Source organism: Anolis sagrei, chromosome 2 (genome assembly GCF_037176765.1).
Source record: "Anolis sagrei isolate rAnoSag1 chromosome 2, rAnoSag1.mat, whole genome shotgun sequence".
Classification (NCBI taxonomy): Eukaryota; Metazoa; Chordata; class Lepidosauria; order Squamata; family Dactyloidae; genus Anolis; species Anolis sagrei.
In genome coordinates this window covers 24209810-24236492 of record NC_090022.1, presented here as the reverse complement: position 1 = coordinate 24236492, position 26683 = coordinate 24209810, and the positions used below count along the sequence as shown (strand labels likewise).

At 43.8% G+C, this 26683-nt stretch overlaps 2 protein-coding genes across 2 annotated transcripts; both read right to left on the bottom strand.

Annotated features, from left to right (window-relative positions):
* Positions 1–14039: 14039 nt before the first annotated feature.
* LOC132765650 (collagen alpha-1(III) chain-like) lies at positions 14040–18140 on the bottom strand. The gene is made up of 4 exons (XM_067464767.1): positions 17616–18140; positions 16734–17492; positions 14835–16199; positions 14040–14756 (listed from the first exon to the last, which is right to left on the bottom strand). The coding sequence occupies exons 1-4, from the start codon at positions 18138–18140 to the stop codon at positions 14040–14042; spliced, it is 3366 nt and encodes a 1121-aa protein (XP_067320868.1).
* Positions 18141–18368: 228 nt separating this feature from the next.
* Positions 18369–19820, bottom strand: LOC137096171 (cell surface glycoprotein 1-like). The gene has a single exon (XM_067464766.1). It carries the CDS (start codon positions 19818–19820, stop codon positions 18369–18371), a length of 1452 nt encoding a protein of 483 aa, XP_067320867.1.
* Positions 19821–26683: the final 6863 nt, after the last annotated feature.

Sequence of the window (26683 nt, the reverse complement as noted above, 5' to 3'; positions counted from 1 at the left end):
ACCACCATCATTATCATCATCATCACCATCATCATTAGATACATAACAAGATTAGTACACAGCAAACAAGATCACTGTGCAGCCTTTTGTATTTGATCACATGTCAGACATTTCCCAAGTGTCTAGGACTGTGTGATGTATTGGCGAATAATGAGTGCAGATCTGAGTAGGGTGGCCTTTTGCAACTGGCAGATGGTAATTTTGTCAGTGCCAATTGTTTTTAAGTGCAGGCCAAGGTCTTTAGGCACTGCACCCGGTGTGCCGATCACCACTGGCTTGTACCAGAGTCTTTGCAGTTCGATCTTTAAATCCTCATATCATGTCAGCTTTTACAGTTGCTTCTCATCAATTCTGCTGTCACCTGGGAATGCAACATCAATGATCCATACTTTGCATTTTTCCATGATGATGGGGTCAGGAGTATTGTGCTCCAAAACTCCCAGAGTAGTTTGAAGTGTTCATTTTCTGTAACCTTTTCAGGCTTGTGATCCTACCAGTTCTCTGTCACAAGAAGATGGTATTTGGAGCACCACTTATTATTATTATTATTATTATTATTATTATTATTACCTTGCTTTATCTCTTCCGAAGGAGACTCAAAGTGCCTAAATGTTTGAGAACTCTCAGAAATTACTTAGGTCTAAATAATCTGGTCATTCTTCATTCTGATCACAGGGAGGTGGTGGATCTTTTGCCACCTCCCTGTGACAAATCCACTCTTACAGTTTTATTTTGCACCATATCATCTCTTTTCGACACGTTCAACATTTCTGATATGTCTTCTAAAGGTCTCCTTTTTTCTTTGGTAAATATTAGTTGGCTTCATGTGAAAGATACTATTCTCTCTCTTAGCTGTCCCAAGGAACTATGATAGCACTTTTGTTGTTAGCCATATTTGTTTTTCTTGGGAAGGAAAGGCAGGATATGAATTTTAAGAGAAAACAAATGCTGAAATATGGTGTTTCCCTGCATTGGTTATTCTCCCCAGAAAGCGCTACACCATCCAAGCCTCAATGTTTGCAGGCCTGGGCCATCTTCCTCCTCTGCTTAGCTGCCATAATGACAGTATTCCTGCTGGCTGGTATCCCATTGATGGTAAGTCTTCTAGACAAACCCTAATTCATAACATTAGGTTGAATCCAGATCTCGGCATAAATAACATATGTATCCCAGGCTTCAATGGTTCTATTTAATAGACTCTATTGTAGATATACCTGGTGCCACCCCATGCACACTCCAAATCCTATGGTAACAGTCTACACAACACAGTGGAACTTTCAGTAAGTATCTAGAGGTTTTAGCCATTACCTCAACTTTGCTCTGCACTAAGCAAAGTAGAGGATACTCTGGAGTTTGCATGAAACTCCAGAGGATCTGTGTGTTTTGCAGCTAAATGCACAGCTGGCTCAGATCTGTTTCTGCCTGATCTGTTAACCACATGGACACTGCTGCCATTATATTTTGTATGGTTTAAAATTGTATAGTTTTGAAGGTTGTGAGATTTTCTTGGGGTCCCAGTCCTGGGAGAAAAGCAAGACACAAAGAAATATAACAACAATAACAACACCAACAAGAACAACCCTTTCCCCTGCATTGATTACTGCAATGTGCTGCCATCACTACTCCCCATTGGTCATGCACCTGCTGAGATCAGAATGGGGTGCAAACATGATCTGCAAGAAAGAAAGTGTCGCTTTACCCCCTTCTTGCCAATTACGTGGATGGCCCATTATGTTATCTGTAGACCTAACAGATGACAGCCAACTTCTCACAGGGAGCTCTGTGGCTGGTGAGGATCAGTAAAAGCAGCACAGAGACAAGGGGCTTGGCCCAACTGCTCTGTCTGGTCACCAACATGGCACCATAGAGGGTTCAACACTGTCAATCTCTGGCCGCATAATGCTCCAGACTAAGCACTGGGTGTAGACGAGACTTAGGTCTGTATCCAACCATTGATTCCCTGCTGCCATAAACATGCTAATATCTCCTCCTTGTGCTTTTCTCTCTCTAGTTGTATTGTCTTCTGCACAGCCGACATCTGCAGCAACAGCAGTGCCCCTATTATAACCGCCCAGTCTATGGGGCTCCTGCAGAACAAACCATACCGCTCTAATGAGAAGAGGACAGGAAGAGTCTTAGCAGCTCAAAACGAATGATGGATTCACCTCCAACACTGCTGATGATTCTCTGCAAGGATGCAAGAATTAATTTATTCTTTGAAATGCAGTCCCAACAGAGATTGAGGCTCACTGTTACTGTAGCAAGAAAAAAATAAACAAAAAAGAATAAGGGCAGTCCTTGTGCTTTTGTGAAAAATTGTCATAATATGTTCTACAACCACCTATCACCGTAAGGTTGAGATGGGGCTCCCAGATGGTAATCCCTATTTGGTCCTGATGCCATTGATCCAATAAGACAGTGCAGCAATTTCCAGACAAATATGATGTGTTTTTAAAACAACTGAGGCTAGAGTAGACAAAGGCTATAAATATGTAACTTGAAAGGGTGGAAGGCCATGTCTACATGAATTTTATCAAATGTACAATAAAACCGATACTTGACCACTCCTGGTATGTATCCGGAGTTTTTAGCCTTCAACCTGACTTTACTCTGCACTGAAGTTGGGGGATACTCCAGAGTTTGCAAAGTATTTGAGGTGTATGGCTGTCTGGACACCTGACAGCATGTAAATAGAATATGTGTTGTCGAAGGCTTTCATGGATGGAATCACTGGGCTGCTGTGAGTTTTCTGGGCTGTACGGTCCAGGAAAGGTGATTGCTGTGAGCCTTCAAACCTGACCTATCCATTGACACAGAGTTTTGAAATAACATTTCTGTCTGGACCTTCAGAGCCAGCCCATTGTCCAAAAGTATGGTGATACTGATTTCTTGATGGGATTTGCGGATCCATTCTTCTGGGGAAGGGGAACATCATTGTTGGAGGAACTGCAACATCCCCTTCTACTCAGGGATGGGAAAATGTCCTTTGAGAAGAATGATTAGCAAGTCCATAGATTCCGGATACTAAGATGGCCTGGATATTGACCCTCCGAGGAAAGGGGCAATATGTCTATTGTCCATGCTTGAGAGTTTCTGAAAGTCCATTGATCAAGAGAGAAGGCCCAGGATGGTTTGCAATACCTGGGTCCTGAGGTGCTGACCATGATTCATGAAAAGGTCACCTTGCTCTATATTTATACATACATATATGAAATTATTGGGGACATGGGGCATATACGGGGGTTCATAAAAGGATAAGGGGGAATGCAGGATTGGGGAAAGATTGGTCCTTATCACCTGGAGTTCATAAGGGAAGACATAGAGTTCATAAAGGTACCGAGTAGCCAGAGTCCATTCATAAAAAGGAGTTCATTCATAAAAATGGGGATCCAATTCATAAAAGTGATCAGAAAGGCCAACAAGGGCCAAGGTTCAGTGAGGGCACAAAGGGGGTTTTGTGGCACCACATGCGGCACTTCTCGAGCCGACCCATACAGAGAGGGCAAAAACATACATCAAAAACTGTGGATCCGTGAGACCGCAAAAAGGTCTTTGGTATCCACAAGGGTCCTTGTTATGGTTGTTAGTCTTTCTGCAGATTGGCCAAAACTTAACTCTTATTATATCATTCCAGGCTGGTGTCCTTGACAAAATGATGAATTCCTTGATTATGAGCTATCTTTTATTGGGGGGGGGGGGGGATGTATCCCAACACAAGCTGATGGCCCTAATTAAGTTCACAAACAAAAAATTGAAACATACTATCACAGCACTCCAGGACCATTAAATGTGTGAACTCAAGGACCAGTCGCTTTTAATGATAATTTTTATTTAACAGTATCAAAATCAACAAATCTGTATCCTCTTGTTAGTCCCAACAAAAAGCAGTTGACTAATTGAATTGATGGGGCTTACTGAAGTGTTGACTCATCCATTCAACAATGGTTATAATCCTGCTGGGATTAACCAACAAGATTTATGTCATGTTCTGTCACTCTCCTTTCAGTTAAATCATCTGAGAAAGGCAGGGCTACTGATTATACGAGCTACGTGGCAAAGTAAATATGACATCATCTCCATAAGAAGCCAGGCAGCTGCTAATTTCAGGCCAACTATTGTCAACAGAAGGACCTTGGGGATTGGATCAAATATTGTAGGGCATTTGCAATATAAAAAAGGGAAAAAATAATGTAATGGTTTTAGCATTTGATGTTGAGACCTGCATCAAAAGCAAAAGAAAAACATCCATGAGGCCATTTCCCAAACACTTGTTCACCCTGAATTCTTAATTACATAGCAAACATGTCCCCATTTAATCACATTTATTCATAGTTATCATTCTTGATAACCCTAACAGTGCTCCTTGCAGTCATGCCAGCCACATGACCTAGGAGGTGTCTACGGACAACGCCAGCTCTTCGGCTTAGAAATGGAGATGAACAGCACACCCAAGAGACAGACACAACTGGACTTAATGTCAGGGGGAAAACTTTACCTTTACCTTATCATTCTTGAATATGCTTAACTATGATGATAAATTGGAGGCAGGTGTAAGCTTTATGAGGAAGGGACTAATTGGCCTTCATATCCAATTATGGGGGCAGCGGTGTTAAACCACTGAGCTGCAGAACTTGCTGACCGAAAGGTCAGCGGTTCAAATCTGTGGGATGGGGTGAGCTCCCATTGTTAGTCCCAGTTTCTGCCAACCTAGCAGTTCAAAAACATGCAAATGGGGTAGATCAACAGATACCGCTTCGATGGGAAGGTAACGGAGCTCCATGCAGTCATGCTGGCCACATATTCCACTGTCAACCAATGTGCATATTCCACTGTCAACCAGCTCTTACCATCACAAAGTTTTTCCTAATGTTTAGGTGGAATACGTTTTTATATAGTTTGACTCTGTTGCACACTGTGCTAGTATGCATCTATGGACAACGCTGGCTCTTCGGTTTAGAAATGGTGATGAGCACCCCCCCCCCCCCCCCAAAGTTGGACTCGACTACACTTAATGTCAAGGGGAAACCTTTACCTTTATCCAATGATAAATATCATTTTTTTTCTACCCCAGCTCTTTTTGATCTCAGTACTGTCAAACTGCATTAATTCTACAGTGCAGATGCTCCAGAAGGCACACACTTTAGCATCACTAACAGTGAAAGCCATAGGGTGCCCTTGGATTCATGCAGAGCAACTAAAGAAGGCAGAAGCTGTAATGTTGTCACACTTTTAGGATCGATACTAACATTTTATCATTAATTACTTTAAAATAATATTTTATATATTAATTCCTAATATTAATGTTGTGTGTTAGTTTAATACACATACTGTTTAAATAGAGAAGAGCATTCTTTTGGGATCTAGAACAAATTTGTCTGAAATTCTGTTTGATACTTTCAAAGAGAGAGAGATTGACGGCCACATGAATTGCAGATATTCAGCATGTTAAGTCACCACATTTCACAAATTGGCCATATTTATTTATTGTATCAGAAGCGACCCGAGGGTATCTGAGGGTTTAAGAACATGAAGTTTAAAAAGTTGGCATTATACCAAATATCTTTTGACCAGTAGCTGGCCACTTGGAGTGCCTCTGGTGTTTCTGTAAGAAGGTCCTCCATTGTGCATGTGGCAGGGCTCAGACTGCATTGTAATCGGTAGTCTGTGGTTTGCTCTCCTCCACACTCACATGTCGTGGACTCCACTTCTTAAGGTTGGATCTGCATCTTGTGAATTCACCACAACACATTTGTTTTTAAAAATCAGGATTAAAATGCAGTAGAAAGATAGACAGCAAGTGACAAAAAGCAAATATTTTTTTATTATCAGTCTGAAAATGATCATATCTTTCCATCACCATTTCAACAATGTAGAATTCCAGTATTGTGACTCACAACCTTGGGCTGGCGCCACTTCACAGGGAAATTTGGTTCCAGCGATGATAACTTAACATAGAACATGTCACCTTCTTTTCTGACACACCTGCTCACTTTGAATGCCTCATCATGTAGCCAACATGTCTTCATTGAATCCCATTTACTCAGAGTTAGCATTTGTGAAGAAAGAAGGTCATCTGTACTCTATTCTAACACCCCAATGGCTCTTATCTTTATGTGACCCTGTTTTGTTATGAGTCAGGATGGATCTACACTGCCATATAATCCAGATTATCTAAACAGATCATCCACATCATCTGCTTTGAAGTGGATTATATGAGTCTATACTGCAATATAACCCAGTTCAGATAAATTCAGATAATCTGGATTTCATATGGCAGTGTACATGGGGCTCCAGATAGGAGCTTTGCTTATCAGTTATTGTTTATCTATATTTATTTAATGTCAAGCAGAAATCATGTGTTTCTTTGGCCAATTCTATATTGCCATATAAAATACAGATTATCTACTTTGAATTGGATTATATGTTCATGTAGACTCATATAATCCAGTTCAAAGCAGATAATGTGGATTATCTGTTTTGATAATCTGGATTTTATGGCCATGGAGATCCAGTCTTTATTTCTGATATAATGACTCTTACATATGTCATTGCACATAGGATTTCAAAGCACTCCCGTGAATAATTTCTTCAAGACACACAAAAACATAGTGATCCTCCAAATAAAGCAAATTTCAGAATTTGTTCTGGTATAAACTGTCTTTATTTCTGACATTCAGATAATGTTTATTATTATTATTATTATTATTATTATTATTATTATTATTATTATTATCTAAGCAGCTGGAATTTCAGCATCAATAGACTTAAGGGTCCAGTACTGCAACTTTACTACAACTAAAGACTGAAGTTGATGCTGGATCTACACTTCCCTATATTCCAGGATCTGATCCCAGATCATCTGTTTATCCCAGATAATCTAGCAGTATAGACTCATAATATCTAAGATTTTTTTTTGTCATGTCAGGAGTGACTTGAGAAACTGCAAGTTGCTTCTGGTGTGTGAGAATTAGCCATCTGCAAGGGCGTTGCCCAGGGGACGCCCGGATGTTTTGATGTTTTACCATCCTTGTGAGAGGCTTCGCTCATGTCCCCACATGGGGAGCTGGAGCTGATAGAGGGAGCTCATCAGATCCTGGGATATAAGGCAGTGTAGATCCAGCTTGAGTAAAAAGTAAAATTATTTAAAATTGCATGCAAACTGGAACCAAGGGAACAGAATTCCCAAATCACTGGAACTCCAATAAATAAATAAGAGGAATTTTTATACTTTTTTGCTGGCCTGTTACAAAAGAAAGAGAAAAACCACCAAAACGCAAGTTATTTGCCCATCCCAAACTTTGAAATTAATTTTCTACCCTCTTCAAACTAAACCTTTTTGTTTCTTCCAGCAACAAGCACAAAACCTTGGAAAAAGGACATATAGCTAACCACAAACTAATAGACATCAGCTGACAGTTGACTTCTCTAGTAAGAAAAACATATCTAGAAGAAAATATCCTAGCTATTACTTCCGGAAACTTTTAAAGGAAAATTATATTTTTCTGTTCATTTTCTTGTACCTACAGAAGCATTCTTAATTCACTCTGGTGTCAATGGTCAGTGTCAGTTGTCTCATGTGCAAACATGTCATTAACATTAAGTTGGCCTAGGACTGAAGGATTGCATTCCTGAAATGGCCAATACACCATGCATTGAGTTAAAATCCCACCTCACCTATGATGCATTGTGTCAAAAGCACTTTATGCCATCATGATCTGGTATTCCTAGAAACCAGTGCCACACTTCTCTGTTTTTTTATGTCTATTATCGGGCATTCCCAAGTTCATCCAAACTGTGCCCATTAAATCACACCCGGGTTCACCTTGAGTACTTTATTCCTAATATCTAGGCGGAAGAATGTGTCAGTTTCCTGTGCTATTCAATTGTGGAATGACTGGACAAGGATTTCTGATTTTCTTTCCAAGAACACCTAGAAAAAGCGATCCAGTCGAGCAAAATGTATGTCAACAGCCAATGTAATGACAGCTTGAACTGGTTGATGGATTGGATGTGATGTCACTTGGCTCAGGAGTATATATTGGAGTTGCAGAAAGCTAGAGGGACTCAGAAGGTCTGAAGCGTCACTAAAGAGACGGGTGCCTTTTCTGCTTACCTACCATGGGTCAATCCAAGGCACCGTTTGTGTTTCTTTTAAAATATGCGTTCCTGTGTGTAGCTATATGCTTTCAGAGGACAGGTAAGACTTTCACCCTTAACTGCTTTTTTTGAGTGTCAGGAATGACTGAAAAATTGCAAGTTGCTTCTGTTGTAAGAGAATTGGCTGTCTGCAAGGACGTTGCCCAGGAGATGTCTTACCATCCTTGTGGGAGGCTTCTCTCATGTTCCTGCATGGAGAGCTGGAGCTGACAGAGGGAGCTCATCCACGCTCTCCCTGGATTCAAACCTCCAACCTGTCAGTCTTCAGTCCTGCTGGTACAGGGGTTTAACCCATTGCATCACCAGGGCTTCTAACCTTAATGTTTATCAATGCTGATTACATTTCTGGAGGCTGAGTCTTGGGGGAAGTTATCAATGGTTACTAGTCATATTTTACAACTGCATTTTTATTTTTAAAAAATATAAAAAGGGTGAGAAAGAGGAAGGGGGAAGTAGGTACATAGGTTATGAGAACAAGCCTACATATATTTTCCTGAAATTGGTGTTTATAGAGCACATATTCTTGCATACTTAAAGCAGTGAGATTTTCTGACCGTTAAACAATTGGCTATGAATGCTTACCTTTGACCTTGGAGTATGAGTCTTTTGCAGCAGTAAAAACACACACAGGCTGCAGTCCTGTTGACTTTCGGTGAGACCTGCCTTGAAGGAACATGAATTAAAAATATCTGTGCCTCTAGAATATCAAGGATTTTTTCTCATGCAAAACGAATAACAAATTAAAGTCAACATGGATTTCGCAAAAACAAGTCATGACAGATTAATATCATCTCTTTTTTTGATAGGGTTACAAGCCTGGTAGATGCAAGGAATGCTTTGGATGTAGTATAACTTGATTTCAGTAAGGTCTTCGACCGAGTCCCCCATGGCCTTCTTGCAAGCAAACTAGACAAATGTGGGCTAGGTAATACTATTGTTAGGTGGATCTGTAATTGGTTAAGTGACTAAAGCCAAATGGTGCTCATCAATGGTTCCTCAATCTTGGAAAGAAGTGACTAGTGGGGTGCCACAGGTATCTGTCCTGGGCCTAGTAGTGTTCAATGTCTTAGAAGGTATAGAGGCTGTGCTTATCAAGTCTGTAGATGACACCAAATTGAGAAGGATAGTGAATATTTCAGAAAACAGGATCAGAATTCAAAATGACCTCAACAGATTAGAGAGCTAGGTCAAAAATAACACAATTAATTTCAACAAGGAGAAGTGTGGGATATAGAATGGGTGACGCCTGGCTCAACAACAGTCCATGTGAAAAAGATCTTGGAGTCTTAGGGGACAAGTTGAACCTGAGCCAATCATGTGATGTAGCCGTTTAAAAGGGCAATGGGATTTTGAGATGCATCAAAATGAGTGTAGTGTCTAGATCGAGGGACGCCTTGTTGCCCCTCAATTCTGCTTTGGTTAGACCTCACCTGGAATACTGATAAAAGAGATATTGACAAGCTGGAAGGCATACAGAGGAGGGCGACGAAAATGATCAAAGGTCTGGAGACCATGAATCTCTACGAGGAGCATCTTAAAGAGCTGGGTATATTTATCCTGCAGAAGAGAAGTTTAAGAGGAGATATGATAGCCATGTATAGATATGTGAACAGGTGTCATAAAGAAGAGGGAGCAGGCCTGCTTTCTGCTGCCCTGGAAACCAGGACTCGGAGCAATGGCTTCAAATTACAGGAAAGGAGATTCCACCTGAACTTCCTGAGCTGTTCAAGAGTGAAACTCTGCCTCAGAGTGTGGTGGTGGCTCCTTCCTTGGAATCAGAATCATAGAATTGGAAGAGACCTCATGGGCCATCCAGTCCAACCCCATTCTGTCAAGAAGCAGGAAAATCACATTCAAAGCACTCCCAACAGATGGCCATCCAGCTTCTGTTTAAAAGCTTCCAAAGAAGGAGCCTCCACCACACTCCGGGGCGGAGAGTTCAACTGCTGAACAGCTCTCACAGTCAGGAAGTTCTTCCTCATGTTCAGGTGGAATCTCCTTTCTTGTAGTTTGAAGCCATTGTTCTGCGTCCTAGTCTCTAGGGCAGCAGAAAGCAAGCTTGCTCCCTCCTCCCTATGACTTCCTCTCACATACTTATACATGGCTATCATGTCTCCTCTCAGCCTTCTCTTCTTCAGGCTAAACATGCCCTGCTCTTTAAGCTGCTCCTCATGTGGCTGGATGGCCATCTGTCAGGGGTGCTTTGATTGGGTGTTCCTGCATGATAGGGGGTTGGACAAGATGACCCATGTGGACTCTTCCAACTCTTTGTTATTCTATAATTCTATAATTCTTGTTATGTGCCTTCAAGTCATTTTCAATTTATAGAGAATATAAGGCAATATAAGACTTTCTGAAGCTGGAGCTACATTGCCATATAAAATCCAAATTATCTGCTTTGAACTGGATTACATGGCAGTTTAGACTCAGGATAGATCTACACTACCCTATATCCCAGGATCTGATTCCAGGAGCCGTGGTGGCGCAATGGGTTAAACTCTTGTGCTGGCTAAACTGCTCACCTGAAGACCTGAAGGTCAGCATTTTGAATCCTCTAGACATGGGGTGGGCTCCTGTCTGTCAGCCCCAGCTTCCCATGTGGGGACATGAGAGAAGCCTCCCACAGGATGGAAACACATCTGGATGTCCCCAGGGCAATTCTCTCACAACAGCAGCGATTTGCAGTATATTCTGAATTCACTTCTGACATGATAAAAAAAACTCAGATTATCTGCTTTGAACTGGAATGTATGACTCTACACTACCAGTAGGATCACATCCTACAATATAGGGCAGTGTATATCCAGTTTAATATAATCTAGTTCCAATCAAATAATCTGGATTAAATGATTTAACAGTCTGGATTATATAGCAGTGTAGATCCACCCTTACTGTAGTTGGATGATTACCCCCTTTTATGTGTTTGTTATTTCTTTAAAAATCTTTTTGGAAAGTTTTATTTTTTGTGAACCACCCAAGAAGAGAAAGGCAATTACAAAAAAAAAAAAAATTAAAAAAAAGAACTAATCAGATTAATCTTTCAACCACTAAGTTCAGTCATACTTTTTGAAGTAGCACATCTAGCTTTTTTATGGCTTGTTTGTTCTGGCTGACTTGCCCTTCATCCCAATCAACAGATGATGATTGTCCAAATGTGTTGGAAATGGGATGATGGCTATCACTCAAAAACCAACTTTTCCGGGCTCTGGAAAGGTAGAGGAGTGAGCTATCTGCTCCAAATCTCTCTGTACTCCACTGTTGTGGTGGTTGTTATTAATAATAATAATCATAATAATAAGTAGTAGTATTAGGTAAAGGTAAAGGTTTTCCCCTTATCAGGCCCATAGCCGGGGGGGGGGGGGGGGGCTTCAGGGGCTTCAACTCCCCTCCCCCCCCCAAATTCTCTTACCATGGAATGACCTTCGACTTATCCATAGGCCATATCAAAATCCACACTTTTGTCTCCCAAACCTTCTCTCGACGTATACTTGTCAACTTATATACTTGAGTATATACAGGTATGTGAAGAGAATAACGATAACCACAGACATATTACTGATCCTTGACTCATAATTGCCACTCTACTTATGAAGAAGTGTATTAAAATATGGCTGCTTGATGCATAACCCCAGTTTTTGGGAGCAGAGAATTGATCATCCTGGAAGTTTTGTAGCAGCTAATTCCCAAGACTAAGTTGAAAATCCACGTGATCTGCTTTGAACTGGATTATTTGAGTCTACACTACAATATGGAGCTCCCAGTGGCACAGTGGGTTAAACTGCTGAGCTGCTGAACTTGCTTACCGAAAGGTCGCAGGTACAAATATGGGGAGCGATGTGAGCTCCTGCTGTTAGCACCAGCTTCCGCCAACCTAGCAGTTTGAAAATATGCAAATGTGAGTAGATCAATAGGTACTGCTCCAGCAGGAAGGTAATGGCACTCCATGCAGTCATGCTGGCCACAGGCATGAACCTGGGGGGGGGGGGGGGGTTGAGGGGCTTCAGCCCCCCCTGAAATTCTCAGGGTGGTCCACGAGAAGGCCTTACTGGTACATTATTTAAATTGCTATGTTTATTCATATCATGATCTGATCACCAATATGCATGGGGGTATTGGGATAACGATACAAAAGGTTTGTTAGCGTAGATCCTTTCTCAATCAGACTCAGCCCCCCCTGAATCAAACTCAGCCCCCTCACAATCAAAATCCTGGCTACAGGCCTGGATGGCTAAATGACCTTGGAGGTGTAAACGGACAACACCAGCTCTTTGGCTTAGAAATGAAGATGAGAACCAACCTCCAGAGACAGACACGACTGGACTTAGTGTCAGGGGAAAATCTTTACCTTTACCTTCCACTACGATATAATGCAGATTATTAAATCAGATAATCTGGGTTTTATATAGCAGTGTAGAAGGGGCCTGAGAATAAATATGGATTATATGCTACCAGCAAATTGGTAGCATGATGGCTATAGACAAATATGTGAGGAGAAGTCATAGGTAGGAGGGAGCAAGCTTGTTTTCTGCTGCCCTGAAGACTAGGACATGAAACAATGGCTACGAACTGCAGGAAAGGAGATTCCACCTGAACACGAGGAAAAACTTCTTAACTGTGAGAGCTTTTCAGCAGTGGAACTCTCTGATCCGGAGTGTGGTGGGGGCTCCTTCTTTGAAGGCTTTTAAGCAGAAGCTGGATGGCCATCTGTCAGGTGTGCTTTGAATGTGATTTTCTTGTTTCTTGGCAGGGGGTTGGACTGGATGGCTCATGAGGTCTCCTCCAACTCTAGATTTTATGATTCTGTGATTCTATTCTTATTATTATTATTTCATTTTTTTCTCTTAACAAGCACTCAGACTGGCAAAGAGAGTTAAAAACCAGAATTAAACTAAACAGTATTTAAATAGAAGTGGTGAAAACCATCACAATAATTCAAAATAATATTATGTATAAGTTAGGCCTATTATTTATAGTAAGTCTCAAGTAATTAAAATTATTTTATATTTATCCAATATCTACCAACTCCATGGGTGTGGGTTAATTGAGTCTATTGTGTATAACACACTGGTTTTCTAGGTTCTTGTGGGTTTTTTCAGGCTATAGGGCCATGTTCTGGAGGCAATTTTTCTCCTGACGTTTCGCCTGCATCTATGGCAAGCATCCTCAGAGGTAGTGAGGTCTGTTGGAATTAGGACAATGGGTTTATATATCTGTGGAATGGCTGGGGTGGGGCAAAGAGCTCTTCTCTGCTGGAGCGAGGTGTGAATGTTTCAACTGATCACCTTCATTAGCATTTGAAGGCCTGCCTGAGCCTGGGAAAATCTTTTGTTGAGAGGTGTTAAGCTGTGCCTGGTTGTTTCCCCTCTGCTGTTTTGCTTTTGTAATTTTAGAGTTTTTTAATACTGGTAGCCAGATTTTGTTCATTTTCATGGTCTCTTCCTTTCTGTTGAAATTGTCCACATGCTTGTGGATTTCAATGGCTTCTCTGGTTTTCACTGGTTTTCCTTTTTGTAACGGAGTTTTGAAGTTTCAAGTTTAATGGCCTCCACCAGGGCTGACCTCCTGCAGCATCACCAGGGGGGCATCACAAGATCCAGGTTTTATTTATTTTTTAATTATGACATTTATATGATGCCCTTCTCACCCTGAAGGGGACTCAGAGTGGCTTACAAGATATATATACATAAAATATATTATATGATTAGCATAGCACAATATCAGTATTATATATTACTATATTGTACTATACCAATATATTGTAATATTATTAGTAATATTACATGTAATATAAAATATATAATTATTATATCATATTATTATTATTATTAGAAGTAATATTACATTGTATAGGATGCTCCAAACCTGACAACTTCATATATAAATCACAGGTATTTATTGTCATATTTTTTCTCATCAGCTGCACAAAGTGAAGGCTCCTTATCTGCAGGATCACTTCCAGATGGCTCCCTCTCCCTATCCGGGTCACCAGGATCAAGTTCTTCCAGTTCTCTCTCAGGACTCAGCGGATTACGTCCAGATGGCTCCCTCTCCCTGTCAGGGGGATCAACCCCTACTGGCTCTGGTTCCCTATCAGGACTCTTAGGATTACTACCAGGTAGCTCTCTAATAGGAGGGGCAGCCAAGGGACCCTCTGGCTCTCTGTCAGGATCACTCCCAAATCGCTCCATCTCTCTAACAGGAGCAACAGGATCACAATCTTCTAACTCCACTATCTTCCCTGGCAACACAGAGTCACATGGAAGTGGCTCCCAACCAGGAGCAATAGATTCAGTCCCATCTGGCTCCACTTTCCCCTCAAGAAGATCAGGATCATTCAGGGCTCTCACTCTCTTTCCTGGCTCACCTTTTGTTCCAGGAGGATCAGGGTCACTCCCAGAAGGGAAAGAGCCTGTTCCCGCTAGAAAGGAGAAAACAGGAACAGGCTCTCTCCCTTCTAGCTCCACCCTTTTCACAGGAGGATCAGGGTCACTTGGAGGTGGCACCCTCTCTTCTGGCTCTACTTCTGTCCTAGGAGAATCAAGGTCACACCCAGCTGGTTCCCTATCAGGGGGAGCAGGATCTCTCCCTTCAGGCTTTGCCTTTTTCCCAAGAGGATCAAGGTCACTCCCAGATTATTCTCTCTCAGAGGAAAAAGCCTCTCTTCATTCTGGCTCCACCTTGTTGCCAGGAAGATTAGGGTCACTTGGAGGTGGCTCCCTCTCTTCCGGCTCTACTTCCATCCCAGGAGGATCAGGATCACTCCCAGAGGGTTCTCTATCACGGGGAACAGGCTCTCTCCCTTCTGGCTTCACCTCCTTCTCAGAAGGACCACGGTCACTTGGAGGGGGCTCCCTCTCTTCTGGCTCTACTTCTATCCCAGGAGAATCAGGATCACTTCTAGACGGTTCCCTGTCAGTGGGAACAGGCTCCCTCTCTTCCGGCTCCACCCTTTTCCCAGGAGGATCAGGATCAGTTGAAGGTGGATCTCTCCCTTCTAGCTCCAACTTTTTCCCAGGAACCGCCCCAGGTGCTTCCCTGGCAGGGGGAACAGGTTCCGTCCTCTCAGGCTCCACATTTTTTCCAGGTGGATCAGGGTCACTTGGAGGTGGCTCCCTCTCTTCTGGCTCTACTTCTATCCCAGGAGAATCAGGATCACTTCTAGATGGTTCCCTGTCAGTGGGAACAGGCTCCCTCTCTTCCGGCTCCGCCCTTTTTCCAGGAGGATCAGGATCAGTTGAAGGTGGCTCTCTCCCTTCTAGCTCCACCTTTTTCCCAGGAAGCACCCCAGGTTCCCTGACAGGGGGAACGGGCTCCCTCCTCCCAGGCTTCACATTTTTTCCAGGTGGATCAGGGTCACTTGGAGGTGGCTCCCTCTCTTCTGGCTCTACTTCTATCCCAGGAGAATCAGGATCACTTCTAGATGGTTCCCTGTCAGTGGGAACAGGCTCCCTCTCTTCCGGCTCCGCCCTTTTTCCAGGAGGATCAGGATCAGTTGAAGGTGGCTCTCTCCCTTCTAGCTCCACCTTTTTCCCAGGAAGCACCCCAGGTTCCCTGACAGGGGGAACGGGCTCCCTCCTCCCAGGCTTCACATTTTTTCCAGGTGGATCAGGGTCACTTGGAGGTGGCTCCCTCTCTTCTAGCTCTACTTCTATCCCAGGAGAATCAGGATCACTTCTAGATGGTTCCCTGTCAGTTGGAACAGGCACCCTCTCTTCCGGCTCTGCTTTTTTTCCAGGAGGATCAGGATCAGTTGAGGGTGGCTCTCTCCCTTCTAGCTTCCCCTTTTTCCCAGGAAACACCCCAGGTGGTTCCCTGGCAGGGGGAACAGGCTCCCTCCTCCCAGGCTCCACATTTTTTCCAGATGGATCAGGGTCACTTGGAGGTGGCTCCCTCTCTTCTGGTTCTATTTCTATCCCAGGAGAATCAGGATCACTTCTAGATGGTTCCCTGTCAGTGGGAACAGGCTCCCTCTCTTCTGGCTCCGCCCTTTTTCCAGGAGGATCAGGATCAGTTGAAGGTGGCTCTCTCCCTTCTAGCTCCACCTATTTCCCAGGAACCACCCCAGGTTCCCTGGCAGGGGGAACGGGCTCCCTCCTCCCAGGCTCCACATTTTTTCCAGGTGGATCAGGGTCACTTGGAGGTGGCTCCCTCTCTTCTGGTTCTATTTCTATCCCAGGAGAATCAGGATCACTTCTAGATGGTTCCCTGTCAGTGGGAACAGGCTCCCTCTCTTCTGGCTCCGCCCTTTTTCCAGGAGGATCAGGATCAGTTGAAGGTGGCTCTCTCCCTTCTAGCTCCACCTATTTCCCAGGAACCACCCCAGGTTCCCTGGCAGGGGGAACGGGATCCCTCCTCTTAGGCTCCACATTTTTTCCAGGTGGATCAGGGTCACTTGGAGGCGGCTCCCTCTCTTCTGGCTCTACTTCTATCCCAGGAGAATCAGGATCACTTCTAGATGGTTCCCTCTCAGTGGGAACAGGCTCCCTCTCTTCCGGCTCCGCCCTTTTTCCAGGAGGATCAGGATCAGTTGAAGGTGGATCTCTCCCTTCTAGCTCCACCTATTTCCCAGGAACCACCCCAGGTTCCCTGGCAGGGGGAACGGGATCCCTCCTCTTAAGCTCCACATTTTTTCCAGGTGGATCAGAGTCACTTGGAGGTGGCTCCCTCTCTTCTGGCTCTACTTCTATCCCAGGAGAATCAGGATCACTTCTAGATGGTTCCCTGTCAGTGGGAACAGGCTCCCTCTCCTCCGGCTCCGCCCTTTTTCCAGGAGGATCAGGATCAGTTGAAGGTGGCTCTCTCCCTTCTAGCTCCACCTTTTTCCCAGGAAGCACCCCAGGTTCCCTGGCAGGGGGAACGGGCTCCCTCCTCTCAGGCTCCACATTTTTTCCAGGTGGATCAGGGTCACTTGGAGGCGGCTCCCTCTCTTCTGGCTCTACTTCTATCCCAGGAGAATCAGGATCACTTCTAGATGGTTCCCTGTCAGTGGGAACAGGCACCCTCTCTTCCAGCTCTGCTTTTTTTCCAGGAGGATCAGGACCAGTTGAAGGTGGCTCTCTCCCTTCTAGCTCCCCCTTTTTCCCAGGAAACACCCCAGGTGGTTCCCTGGCAGGGGGAACAGGCTCCCTCCTCCCAGGCTCCACATTTTTTCCAGATGGATCAGGGTCACTTGGAGGTGGCTCCCTCTCTTCTGGTTCTATTTCTATCCCAGGAGAATCAGGATCACTTCTAGATGGTTCCCTGTCAGTGGGAACAGGCTCCCTCTCTTCCAGCTCCGCCCTTTTTCCAGGAGGATCAGGATCAGTTGAAGGTGGCTCTCTCCCTTCTAGCTCCACCTATTTCCCAGGAACCACCCCAGGTTTCCTGGCAGGGGGAACGGGCACCCTCCTCTCAGGCTCCACATTTTTTCCAGATGGATCAGGGTCACTTGGAGGGGGCTCCCTCTCTTCTGGCTCTACTTCTGTCCCAGGAGGATCAGGATCACTCCCAGGTGTTTTTCTGTCAGGGGGAACAGGATCGCTCCCTTCAGACTCCACTTTTTTTCCAGGGGGATCAGGGTCACTTGGAGGTGGCTCCCTTTCTTCTGGCTCTACTTCTATCCCAGGAGGATCAGGTTTAGTTGGAGGTGGCTCCCTCTCTTCTGGTTCTGTTTCTTTCCCAGGTGGATCAGGGTCACTCCCAGGTGGTTCCCTGTCAGGCGGAACAGGCTCCCTCCCCTCAGGCTCTACCTTTTCCCCAGGAGGATCAGGGTCACTTGGTGGTGGTTTCCTCTCTTCTGGGTCTACTTCTATCCCAGGAGGATCAGGATCATTCCCAGGTGGTTCTCTGTTAGGGTCAACTGGCTCTTTCTCTTCTGGGTCTACTTCTGTTCCAGGAGGATCAGGATCACTCCCAGGTGTTTCCCTATCAGGGGGAACAGGATCCCTCCTCTCAGGCTCCACTTTTTTCCCAGGGGGATCGGGGTCACTTGGAGGTGGGTCCATCTCTTCTGGCTCCACCTCTATCCCTGGAGGATTAGGATCACTCCCAGGTGTTTCCCTGTCAGTGGGAACAGGCTCCCTCCCTTCAGGCTCCACACTTTTCCCAGAGGGATCAGGATCACTCCCAGGTGTTTCCCTGTCAGGAGGAACAGGATCCCTCCCTTCGGACTCCACTTTTTTTCCAGGGGGATCAGCGTCACTTGGAGGTGACTCCCTCTCTTCTGGCTCTACTTATATCCCCGCAGTATCAGGGTCACTTCCAGGTGGTTCTTTGTCAGGGTCAACAGGCTCTTCCTCTTCTGGCTCTACTTCTGTCCCAGGGGGATCAGGATCACTCCCAGGTGTTTCCCTGTTAGGGGGAACAGGATCCCTCTCTTCAGACTCCACTTTTTCCCCAGGGGGATCAGGGTCAGTGGAAGGTGGCTCTCTCCCTTCTAGCTCTACCTTTCTCCCAGGAACTATTTCAGATGGGTCCCTGTCAGGGGGAACAGGATCCCTCTCTTCAGGCTCCATCTTTTTTCCAGTAGGATCAGGGTCACTTGGAGGTGGCTCCCTCCCTTCTGACTCTACTTCTATCCCAGGAGTATCAGGGTCACTCCCAGGTGGTTTTCTGTCGGAATCAACTGGCTCTCTCTCTTCTGGATCTACTTCTGTCTTAGGAGGAACAGGATCACTCCCAGGTGGTTCCCTGGCAGGGGTAACAGGATCCCTCCCATCAGGTTCCACCTTTTCCCCAGGAGGATCAGGGTCACTTGGTGGTGGCTCCCTCTCTTCTGGCTCTATTATCCCAGGAGGATCAGGATCATTCCCAGGTGGTTCTCTGTCTGGGTCAACTGGCTCTTTTTCTGCTGGCTCTACTTCTGTCCCAGAAGGATCAGATTCACTCCCAGGTGGTTCTCTGTCAGGATCCCTTCCTTCTGGCTCTGCTTCTGTCTCAGTAGGATCAGGATCACCCCTTGGTGGTTCTCTGTCTGGCGGAGTGGGATCTCTCTCTTCAGGCTCCACCTTTTTTCCAGGAGGATCAGGGTCAGTTGGAGGTGGCACCCTCTCTTCTGGTTCTACTTCTGTTCCAGGGTCACTCCCAGGTGGGTCTCTGTCAGGGACAACAGGCTCATTCCCTTCTGATTCTGCCTCCCTCACAGGAGCATCAGAGTCTCTTGGAGGTGGTTCCCTGTCAGGTGCAACAGGCTCATTCCCTTCTACTCCAGGAGCAACAGGATCTCTCGGAGGTGCAACAGGTTCACTTTCTTCCGGCTCCACAGGTGGAACAGGATCTCTTGGAAGTTCAACAGGTTCACTTTCTTCAGGCTCCACAGGAGGAACAGGGTCTCTCGGAGGTTCACTTTCTTCAGGCTCCACAGGAGGAATGGGGTCTCTCGGAGGTTCACTTTCTTCAGGTTCCACAGGAGGATCGGGATCTCTCGGAGGTGCAACAGGTTCACTTTCTTCAGGCTCCACGGGAGGAACAGGGTCTCTCGGAGGTGCAACAGGTTCACTTTCTTCAGGCTCCACAGGAGGAACAGGATCTCTCGGAAGTGCAACAGGATCTCTCCCTTCAGGCTCCGTTTCCATCACAGGAGGAACAGGAGGTGGTTCATCTTCTATATCTGGCTCTCTACCAGGGTCATCAGAAACTTCTGGGGGCTCTGTGTTGATACCCACACGAATAACAGCACCTACCATTATCTGGCCACCAGTAACAACCACACCTGCAGTGACATCTGGTAAGAGACTAGTTTCTTGAGAAATAAAGGTCACAATTCAGATAGAGCCAGCTGCATGAGCAAATGTCCCTTAGACTTAAAGATGTGGGTTTTTTTAGGCACTGTGGAGATTGGTATGAATTAGTATCCCTAATCTTGAAATGATTGCCACCAGAAATATTTGGGATTCTGGATTTTAGATAATCAGAAAGCAAGGTGTCACACTCTTATCCACCGAGGATGACAATTTTCAATTTTGGACTATTTGGGATTTTGGAATTGAACCAAACTTGGCACACAGAATTCCCATGACCAACAAAAAATACTGGAAGTGTTTGATGGGCATTGACTTTGAGTTTTGAAGTTCTAGTTTGCCTACATCCAGAGAGCACTGTGGACTTGGATCAAATTTGGCACAGATATTAAATATGCCAAAATGTGAACACTGGTGGAGTTTGGGGGAAATAGACCTTGACATTTGGGAGTTGTAGTAGCTTGGATTTATAGTTCACCTACAATCAAAGAGCCCCTTGAACTCCACCAACGATAGAATTGGGCCAAACTTTCCACACAGATTCCCCATGACACATAGAAAATGCTGTGTTTTCTGATGGTCTTTGGTGACCCCTCTGGCACCCCCCTGTGACCCCCCCCCCCGGGGTCCCAACCCCCAGGTTGAGAAACGCTGATCTAAGGAGACCCTGTTTGGGGCTAGGACCCATTGAGAAACAGTGCTCAAGAAAGTCCAATATGGATCATTACACTATTCCCTAGAAATAGCAAAAGTAGTAAATTGCGATAGTGCCACTGTAATATTTGTTTCTTCAGGGTAAACATATTCCCTCAGTTGACACTCTGAAATCTCAGGGCTTGGGATGCTTCCAATTAAGTGAATATTTTTTCAAAATTGGTGCAGGTTTTGAAGATGTTCTCACAGCAGGAGGAAAATTGTATTACTTCTTTCAATAATGAAAATAGAATAACAGAGTCTTAGAAATGACATCCCAACATAGAAATAATAATCATGCCATGGGCCTGACTTTATTTAAGCTCTATTTTTCTCTCCTTTTTACCCACTGTCTCTCCAGATCATGTAGTGCTTGCCCCATGGGCTCTTTCCCTGATTGTTCTGGGCTGTATCTTTGCAGGCATCTTGATAAGTGGAGCACTTTCTACAGTAAGTATGACTCAGTATTATTTTTTTGTACTGATCACCATGTAGTGCAGGAAGGGGAAGGAAAGAAGAAACCCCTCTATTTTATCATTATTATTATTACTACTATTATTATTATTTTCGTGTCAGGAGCAACTTGAAAAACGGCAAGTCGCTTCTGGTGTGAGAGAATTAGCCATCTGCAAGGACCTTACCCAGGGGACGCCCAGATATTTTGATGTTTTACCATCTTTGTGGGAGGCTTCTCTCATGTCTCTGCATAGAGAGCTGGAGCTGACAGAGGGAGCTCATCCGTGCTCTCCCCGGATTCAAACCTCTGACCTGTCAGTCTTCAGTCCTGCCGGCACAAGGGTTTAACCCATTGCGCCACCGGGAGCTCCAGACCCTCTCTATCCACTTAGCAAAAGAGAAAGGAAAATACGTACAGGACACTTATCTTTAGACTTTCTGGATTCAGTCCAGTCCAAATGTGTGTATAAATCCATTCCAGGAACATGGGAGACTACACCAATGTGTTGTTCTCACCTTCCCATTAGAAATCAGGCTGAGTTTATTTTTAGTAACTATAAACCCACAACTTTTTTGTTAAAATGCTTTAGCTGTTACATTACATGCCATGGGGCAACAACTAGATGTTATGGTTGCCTACAGCACCAGACTTGGAGAACATCCCTCTTAACACAACAAACAAGCTCTAGCTACAGTCACACAGACCTCAGATAATGTATGCATTAGATATTGCTCATGTGCATTTTGTCATTATCTGAATGTCTCTAATGTTCTATAAAATACTAATGCTTGGAATAAATGTTATCTATCTTAACCAGTGCTTCAAGTAGATTGGTCTGAAAGCAGTGCTAGGGCTTGGTAGATCCTTTGGCCAAAGTTATTGTTTGTTGACAATTTGCCTTGCTCAGTTTCAGGGCCGGTTCCAGCTCCATGTTTCAATTGGGAGATACGGTTGAGCTGGCATTTTAGTCCTACCAACACTAGTATGTACTATGAAGTCCAAAAAAAATCTGAGGAACTGATAATTTAAATTTATAGGATCTTTCTCATTTGCCATAGGTCTGCTACTTTATGAAGCAAAGAACGTCGCAACAGAATACATGTGCTGGAACGGGAAGTTATGTTCCACATGCAATGCAATGTGGGAGATGCTGAGGCACTGGACAAGGGAAATGATCTGAGACGTGGCTGCTCTCCAGCTACGACTGGCAACGAATATATACTCAGTATATTCCATTTCTTATATTTATGTGGGCTCAGGTGATATGTACTTAAGAATACAGATTGTGTCTTTTCATTTGTGAGCCAAGCTTTATGATCCTTGGTGGACATTTACTAAGATCTCCACCCACCCCCTCACATTCGACACTTAGAGGTCCAATGCCTTGAAATTGGGCGTGTATAGGTTTCATAGCTCATCATCAATTGACAGAATATCTCCTATGAGTTGTCTTACTACTGTTTCACAACTACCAATGCGTTTTCCTATATAATGTGCCTCTTTGAAAGATGGGAAGAAGGACATTCTTGAGATCTGAATATGTCCTCATCACACTAGAGAATGAATCCACTTTAAATCCGGTTGCTGCCTCCTCAAGTATTATGGGGTTTGTAGTTTAGGGAGGAGCCTTTAACAGCCTCACTAAACTACAAACCCCAGAATTCTGCAGGAGGCAGAAACCGGATTTAAAGTGGATTCTTTCTCTAGTGTGATAAAATACAGTATTTAGACAGAGAAATTGAAAAATAAACTAGAAAACAAATTTGCTGACTTTTATACTAAGCATAAAATGACTTCAAAATAGTCTGTTTAAATAAATCAAAGACACATGGAAGACCTTCAGCATGCTCAGTGAGTTTAGGTAGATGATAAATCATAAAGTAGTCTCTCAATGGAAAATGCAGGCAAATATAGATGGTATAATAATGCAAGGTGTGTTTCTTTGGGATTGTATTAAAATACACTCGAAAAAAATCATTAAAAACAAAAACTGAATAAAATTAAAGGAGCAGTGAAGTGAGTTTATGAAATAATACACTTTATTTATATTCCGCTTTATCTCCCCGGAGGGACTCAGAGCAGATTACAGTACATATGAGGCAAACATTCAATGCCTTTTTGCATGAATGACGTACACTACACGGATAAGGTAAAGGCATTCCCCTTTTTCCATTTACGCTGTCTGAAGGCGATGCTCAACTTCCAGCTATGGGGAGGTACTATTGTTCTATTTTCCATGCGAAAGGAGCCTGTTGTCCATAGACAACTCTGGTCTTTTTGCTTTATCACAGCTGGTAAATCACCAGCAATGATAAGATCTACCAACCAAAATGTTGCCAGTTTGAAGCCCCGGGTCAGCGTGAGCACTCAACTATCAACCTAGCTCACTGTTTACCTATGCAGTTCGAAAACAGCTTAGAACTGTAAGTAGAGAAATTAGGGTACTGCTTTGTGGGGGAAGTATTTTATGACAACATAAAAGAAAAAGATCAGAAAATGCCCTGCGAGCAAAAGGAAGGAGGAGGTCCTGATAGCACTTTGTCATAGAACAGTGGCTCTCAACCTAGGGTCCCCAGATGTTTTTGGCCTACAACTCCCAGAAATCCCAGCCAGTTTACCAGTTGTTAGGATTTCTGGGAGTCGAAGGCCAAAAACATTGAGAACCACTGTCATAGAGGATGGAATGGCAGCGCACCCTGTGGCTGGATTCAAGCACAACCTCCAAGGCACCAAAAAGCTGGATGTCAACACAACATACCTCCTTTCTGTTCTGTCTGTCTCTGTCCTGTCCAAAATGGCAGTGAATGTTTGTTGTGTGTGTGTACTGTATTCCACCCTGAGTCCCCTTGGGGAGATAGGGTGGGATATAATTAAAGTGCCATTATTATTATTATTATTATTATTATTATTATTATTAGGTTGGCAGGAACTAAGACTGACAGTCGAGAGCTCACCCCGACTCGCAACTTTGAACTGTTGACCCTCTGGTCAGCAGCTTTTCCTGCAGCTAGCAGCTTTTAACCACTGTGTTACGTTGGCCCCTGATTGGTACTGCGGTCCCTAATAATGAAGAAAATTTACACAAGGCATGCTTATGATCTAAAAGCAGACAGAGGGGAAGCTGGAAAACACCTTTATATAGCAGATGTTGACCTCAGGGCAAAAAAGCTTGATTCAGCTTGGTTGGAATACAATGGTCATTATGTTGCAGAAGACAGAAGTAGACTATGGTGAACATACACAGAATGTTTCTGTGATCTATACAATAATAGTACAAGTAAACTGACAGAAGAGTTTATACTCACTTCTATTATTTAATATGTGCACAAAGAGAGTAACCACTAACATAAAGGTAGGGAGTAAATGAAACTAAATAGGAAGGAAACCAGTTCTTTGCTAAGGATATACTAGTAACGGGAGATAGTAGAGTTGAAGCCCTGCAGAATATGGGGTTTAGGATGTTGGGAAATCACATTGTGTCCATGTGATGGTTTGTTAATGAGTTTGACTGGTGTAATGTTTCATCAATAGGAACTCACTGGCAAATGATATTATTCTGATAACTGGGAACCTCTTTCTAGCTAGCAAAAGATAATCTTCTTTACACTCAGGGATTGCAATGGCTTCCAAGTTAGTGGGATGAGGCAAAACAACAGTCTGGACATAAAGTACAGTGCACTCACAGAAAATTAAATAGAGAAAGAGAATTTTGGAGCTTTAAGTTCATGGAAGGTGAATGCTTTTGGGGATGCAGGGATTTTCTCTCAGAAGCTGGTGCCAGTTACGGCTTTGCTGCTCACTATAGTAGTATATGCATTTGTTTCTGCAATGTTCTTGTTGTATATTTGTAAATAAAAAGATATTATAAAGACATTGTATGTTCTGTTCAGTGTTATGTCATGTAATGAAGACTAAATCTTGACCTGTTAATAGTAAAGGTAAAAGTTTTCTCCTGACATTAAGTCCAGTCATGTCCAACTCTGGGGAGTGGTGCTCATCTCCATTTCTAAGCTGAATAGCCAGTGTTGTCCATAGACACCTCTAAGGTCATGTGGCCGGCATGACCGCATGGAGTGCCGTTACCTTCCCGTAGGAATGGCACCTATTGATCTACTCACATTTGCATGTTTTTTAACTGCTAGGTTGGCAGAAGCTGGGGCTAACAGCAGGAGCTCACCCCACTTCCCAGATTCAAACCCCCAACCTTTTGGTCAGCATGTTCAGCAGCTCAGTGGTTTAACCCACCACACCACCAGGGGCTCCAACTGTTAATAACAACATTTTAATAACACTTTATTTATATTCCACCCTTCTTCCTGAGAGGACTCAGAGTGGATTATAGTATATACACAGACACAGGCAAATATTCAATGTCTTGTTACAAATGGCATGCAATGAGACAAACACAAAGGCCAAGGCTTCTCCTTTCATTTCCAGCTTGGAGGTGGTGGTCTCCAGCTCTGGGAGAAGTGCTTTTTCTCCATTTCCAATCTGGGGAGCCTGCATCCATAGACACCTCCTGGTCGTGTGGCAGGCAAGACTGCTTGGATCATCTTTTTGCCTTTTCCCACCAAAGCAGTACCCATTTATCTACTCATATTTGCATGTTTTTCAACTGCTAGGTTGGCAGGAGCTAGGGCTAACAGTGAAGCTTACTCCGTCCTACAGATTCGAACTGCCAACCTTCAGCAGCACAAGGGTTTAACCCATTGCGCCACCCCAGCCCCTACTCCTCCTAGAATCCTCACCTTTAGTGAAGAGCTCTCAATAACAGCCATTCCCCAAAATAATGTTGGATAAAAATACATATTTTTAGCTGCAATCCCATAATCCCTAAGGAGTCTTCTCAGAGGCCACTGAACAGTACACGTGCCTCCATCCAAAGATGAAATGAAACATTTGACCTCCTTCTTTCACCTCATTGTAATTTCTGCAGCTCTTGCTTCACCCATGACTGCGGAAGGTGCATCTTAGGGATGGAATTCCCCTGCTATGTTTGACCTCATGGGCAAGAACAAATCACTATGAGAATTTTCACCCTACTGCAGGAGAAAAGGTGAATAATAATAATAATAATAATAATTATTATTATTATTATCTTTATTTGTACCCCGCTAGCATCTCCCAAAGGACTCTATGCAGCTTACAAAGGCCAAGGCCTCAAAACACAACATAACAATACAAAACCTAAAGCAAATTAAAAACAATTAAAGCAATATTAAGCAAGCAATAAACAATACACCAAGACACAATAAAACTGGGCCGGGCCAGAGTAATGGGTAGGAGAGAGAAAAAAGAATGCATCTCGGTATTCACTCTGTATTCAAACATTTCAAAGTGACAAGGGATTGGGTAGGGTACTCATGATGGTGTTAGTAAATTAAAATTAAAAGGAAGAGGGGCTGACCAAGGGCAAGATGGATGGATGGTACCCTTGAAGTGACTGGCTTGACTTTGAAGGAGCTGGGGGTGGCCATGGTCGACGGGGAGCTCTGGCGTGCGCTGGTCCAGGAGGTCACAAAGAGTTGGAATTGAATGAACAAATAAACAACAACAAAAAATACAATTATTGCTCTCTGTTACCCAAACATTCATTACTTGTGATATTAAAGTATTGCAAGTTCGATATATTCTCCGTATCAAAGACAGGAATATTATT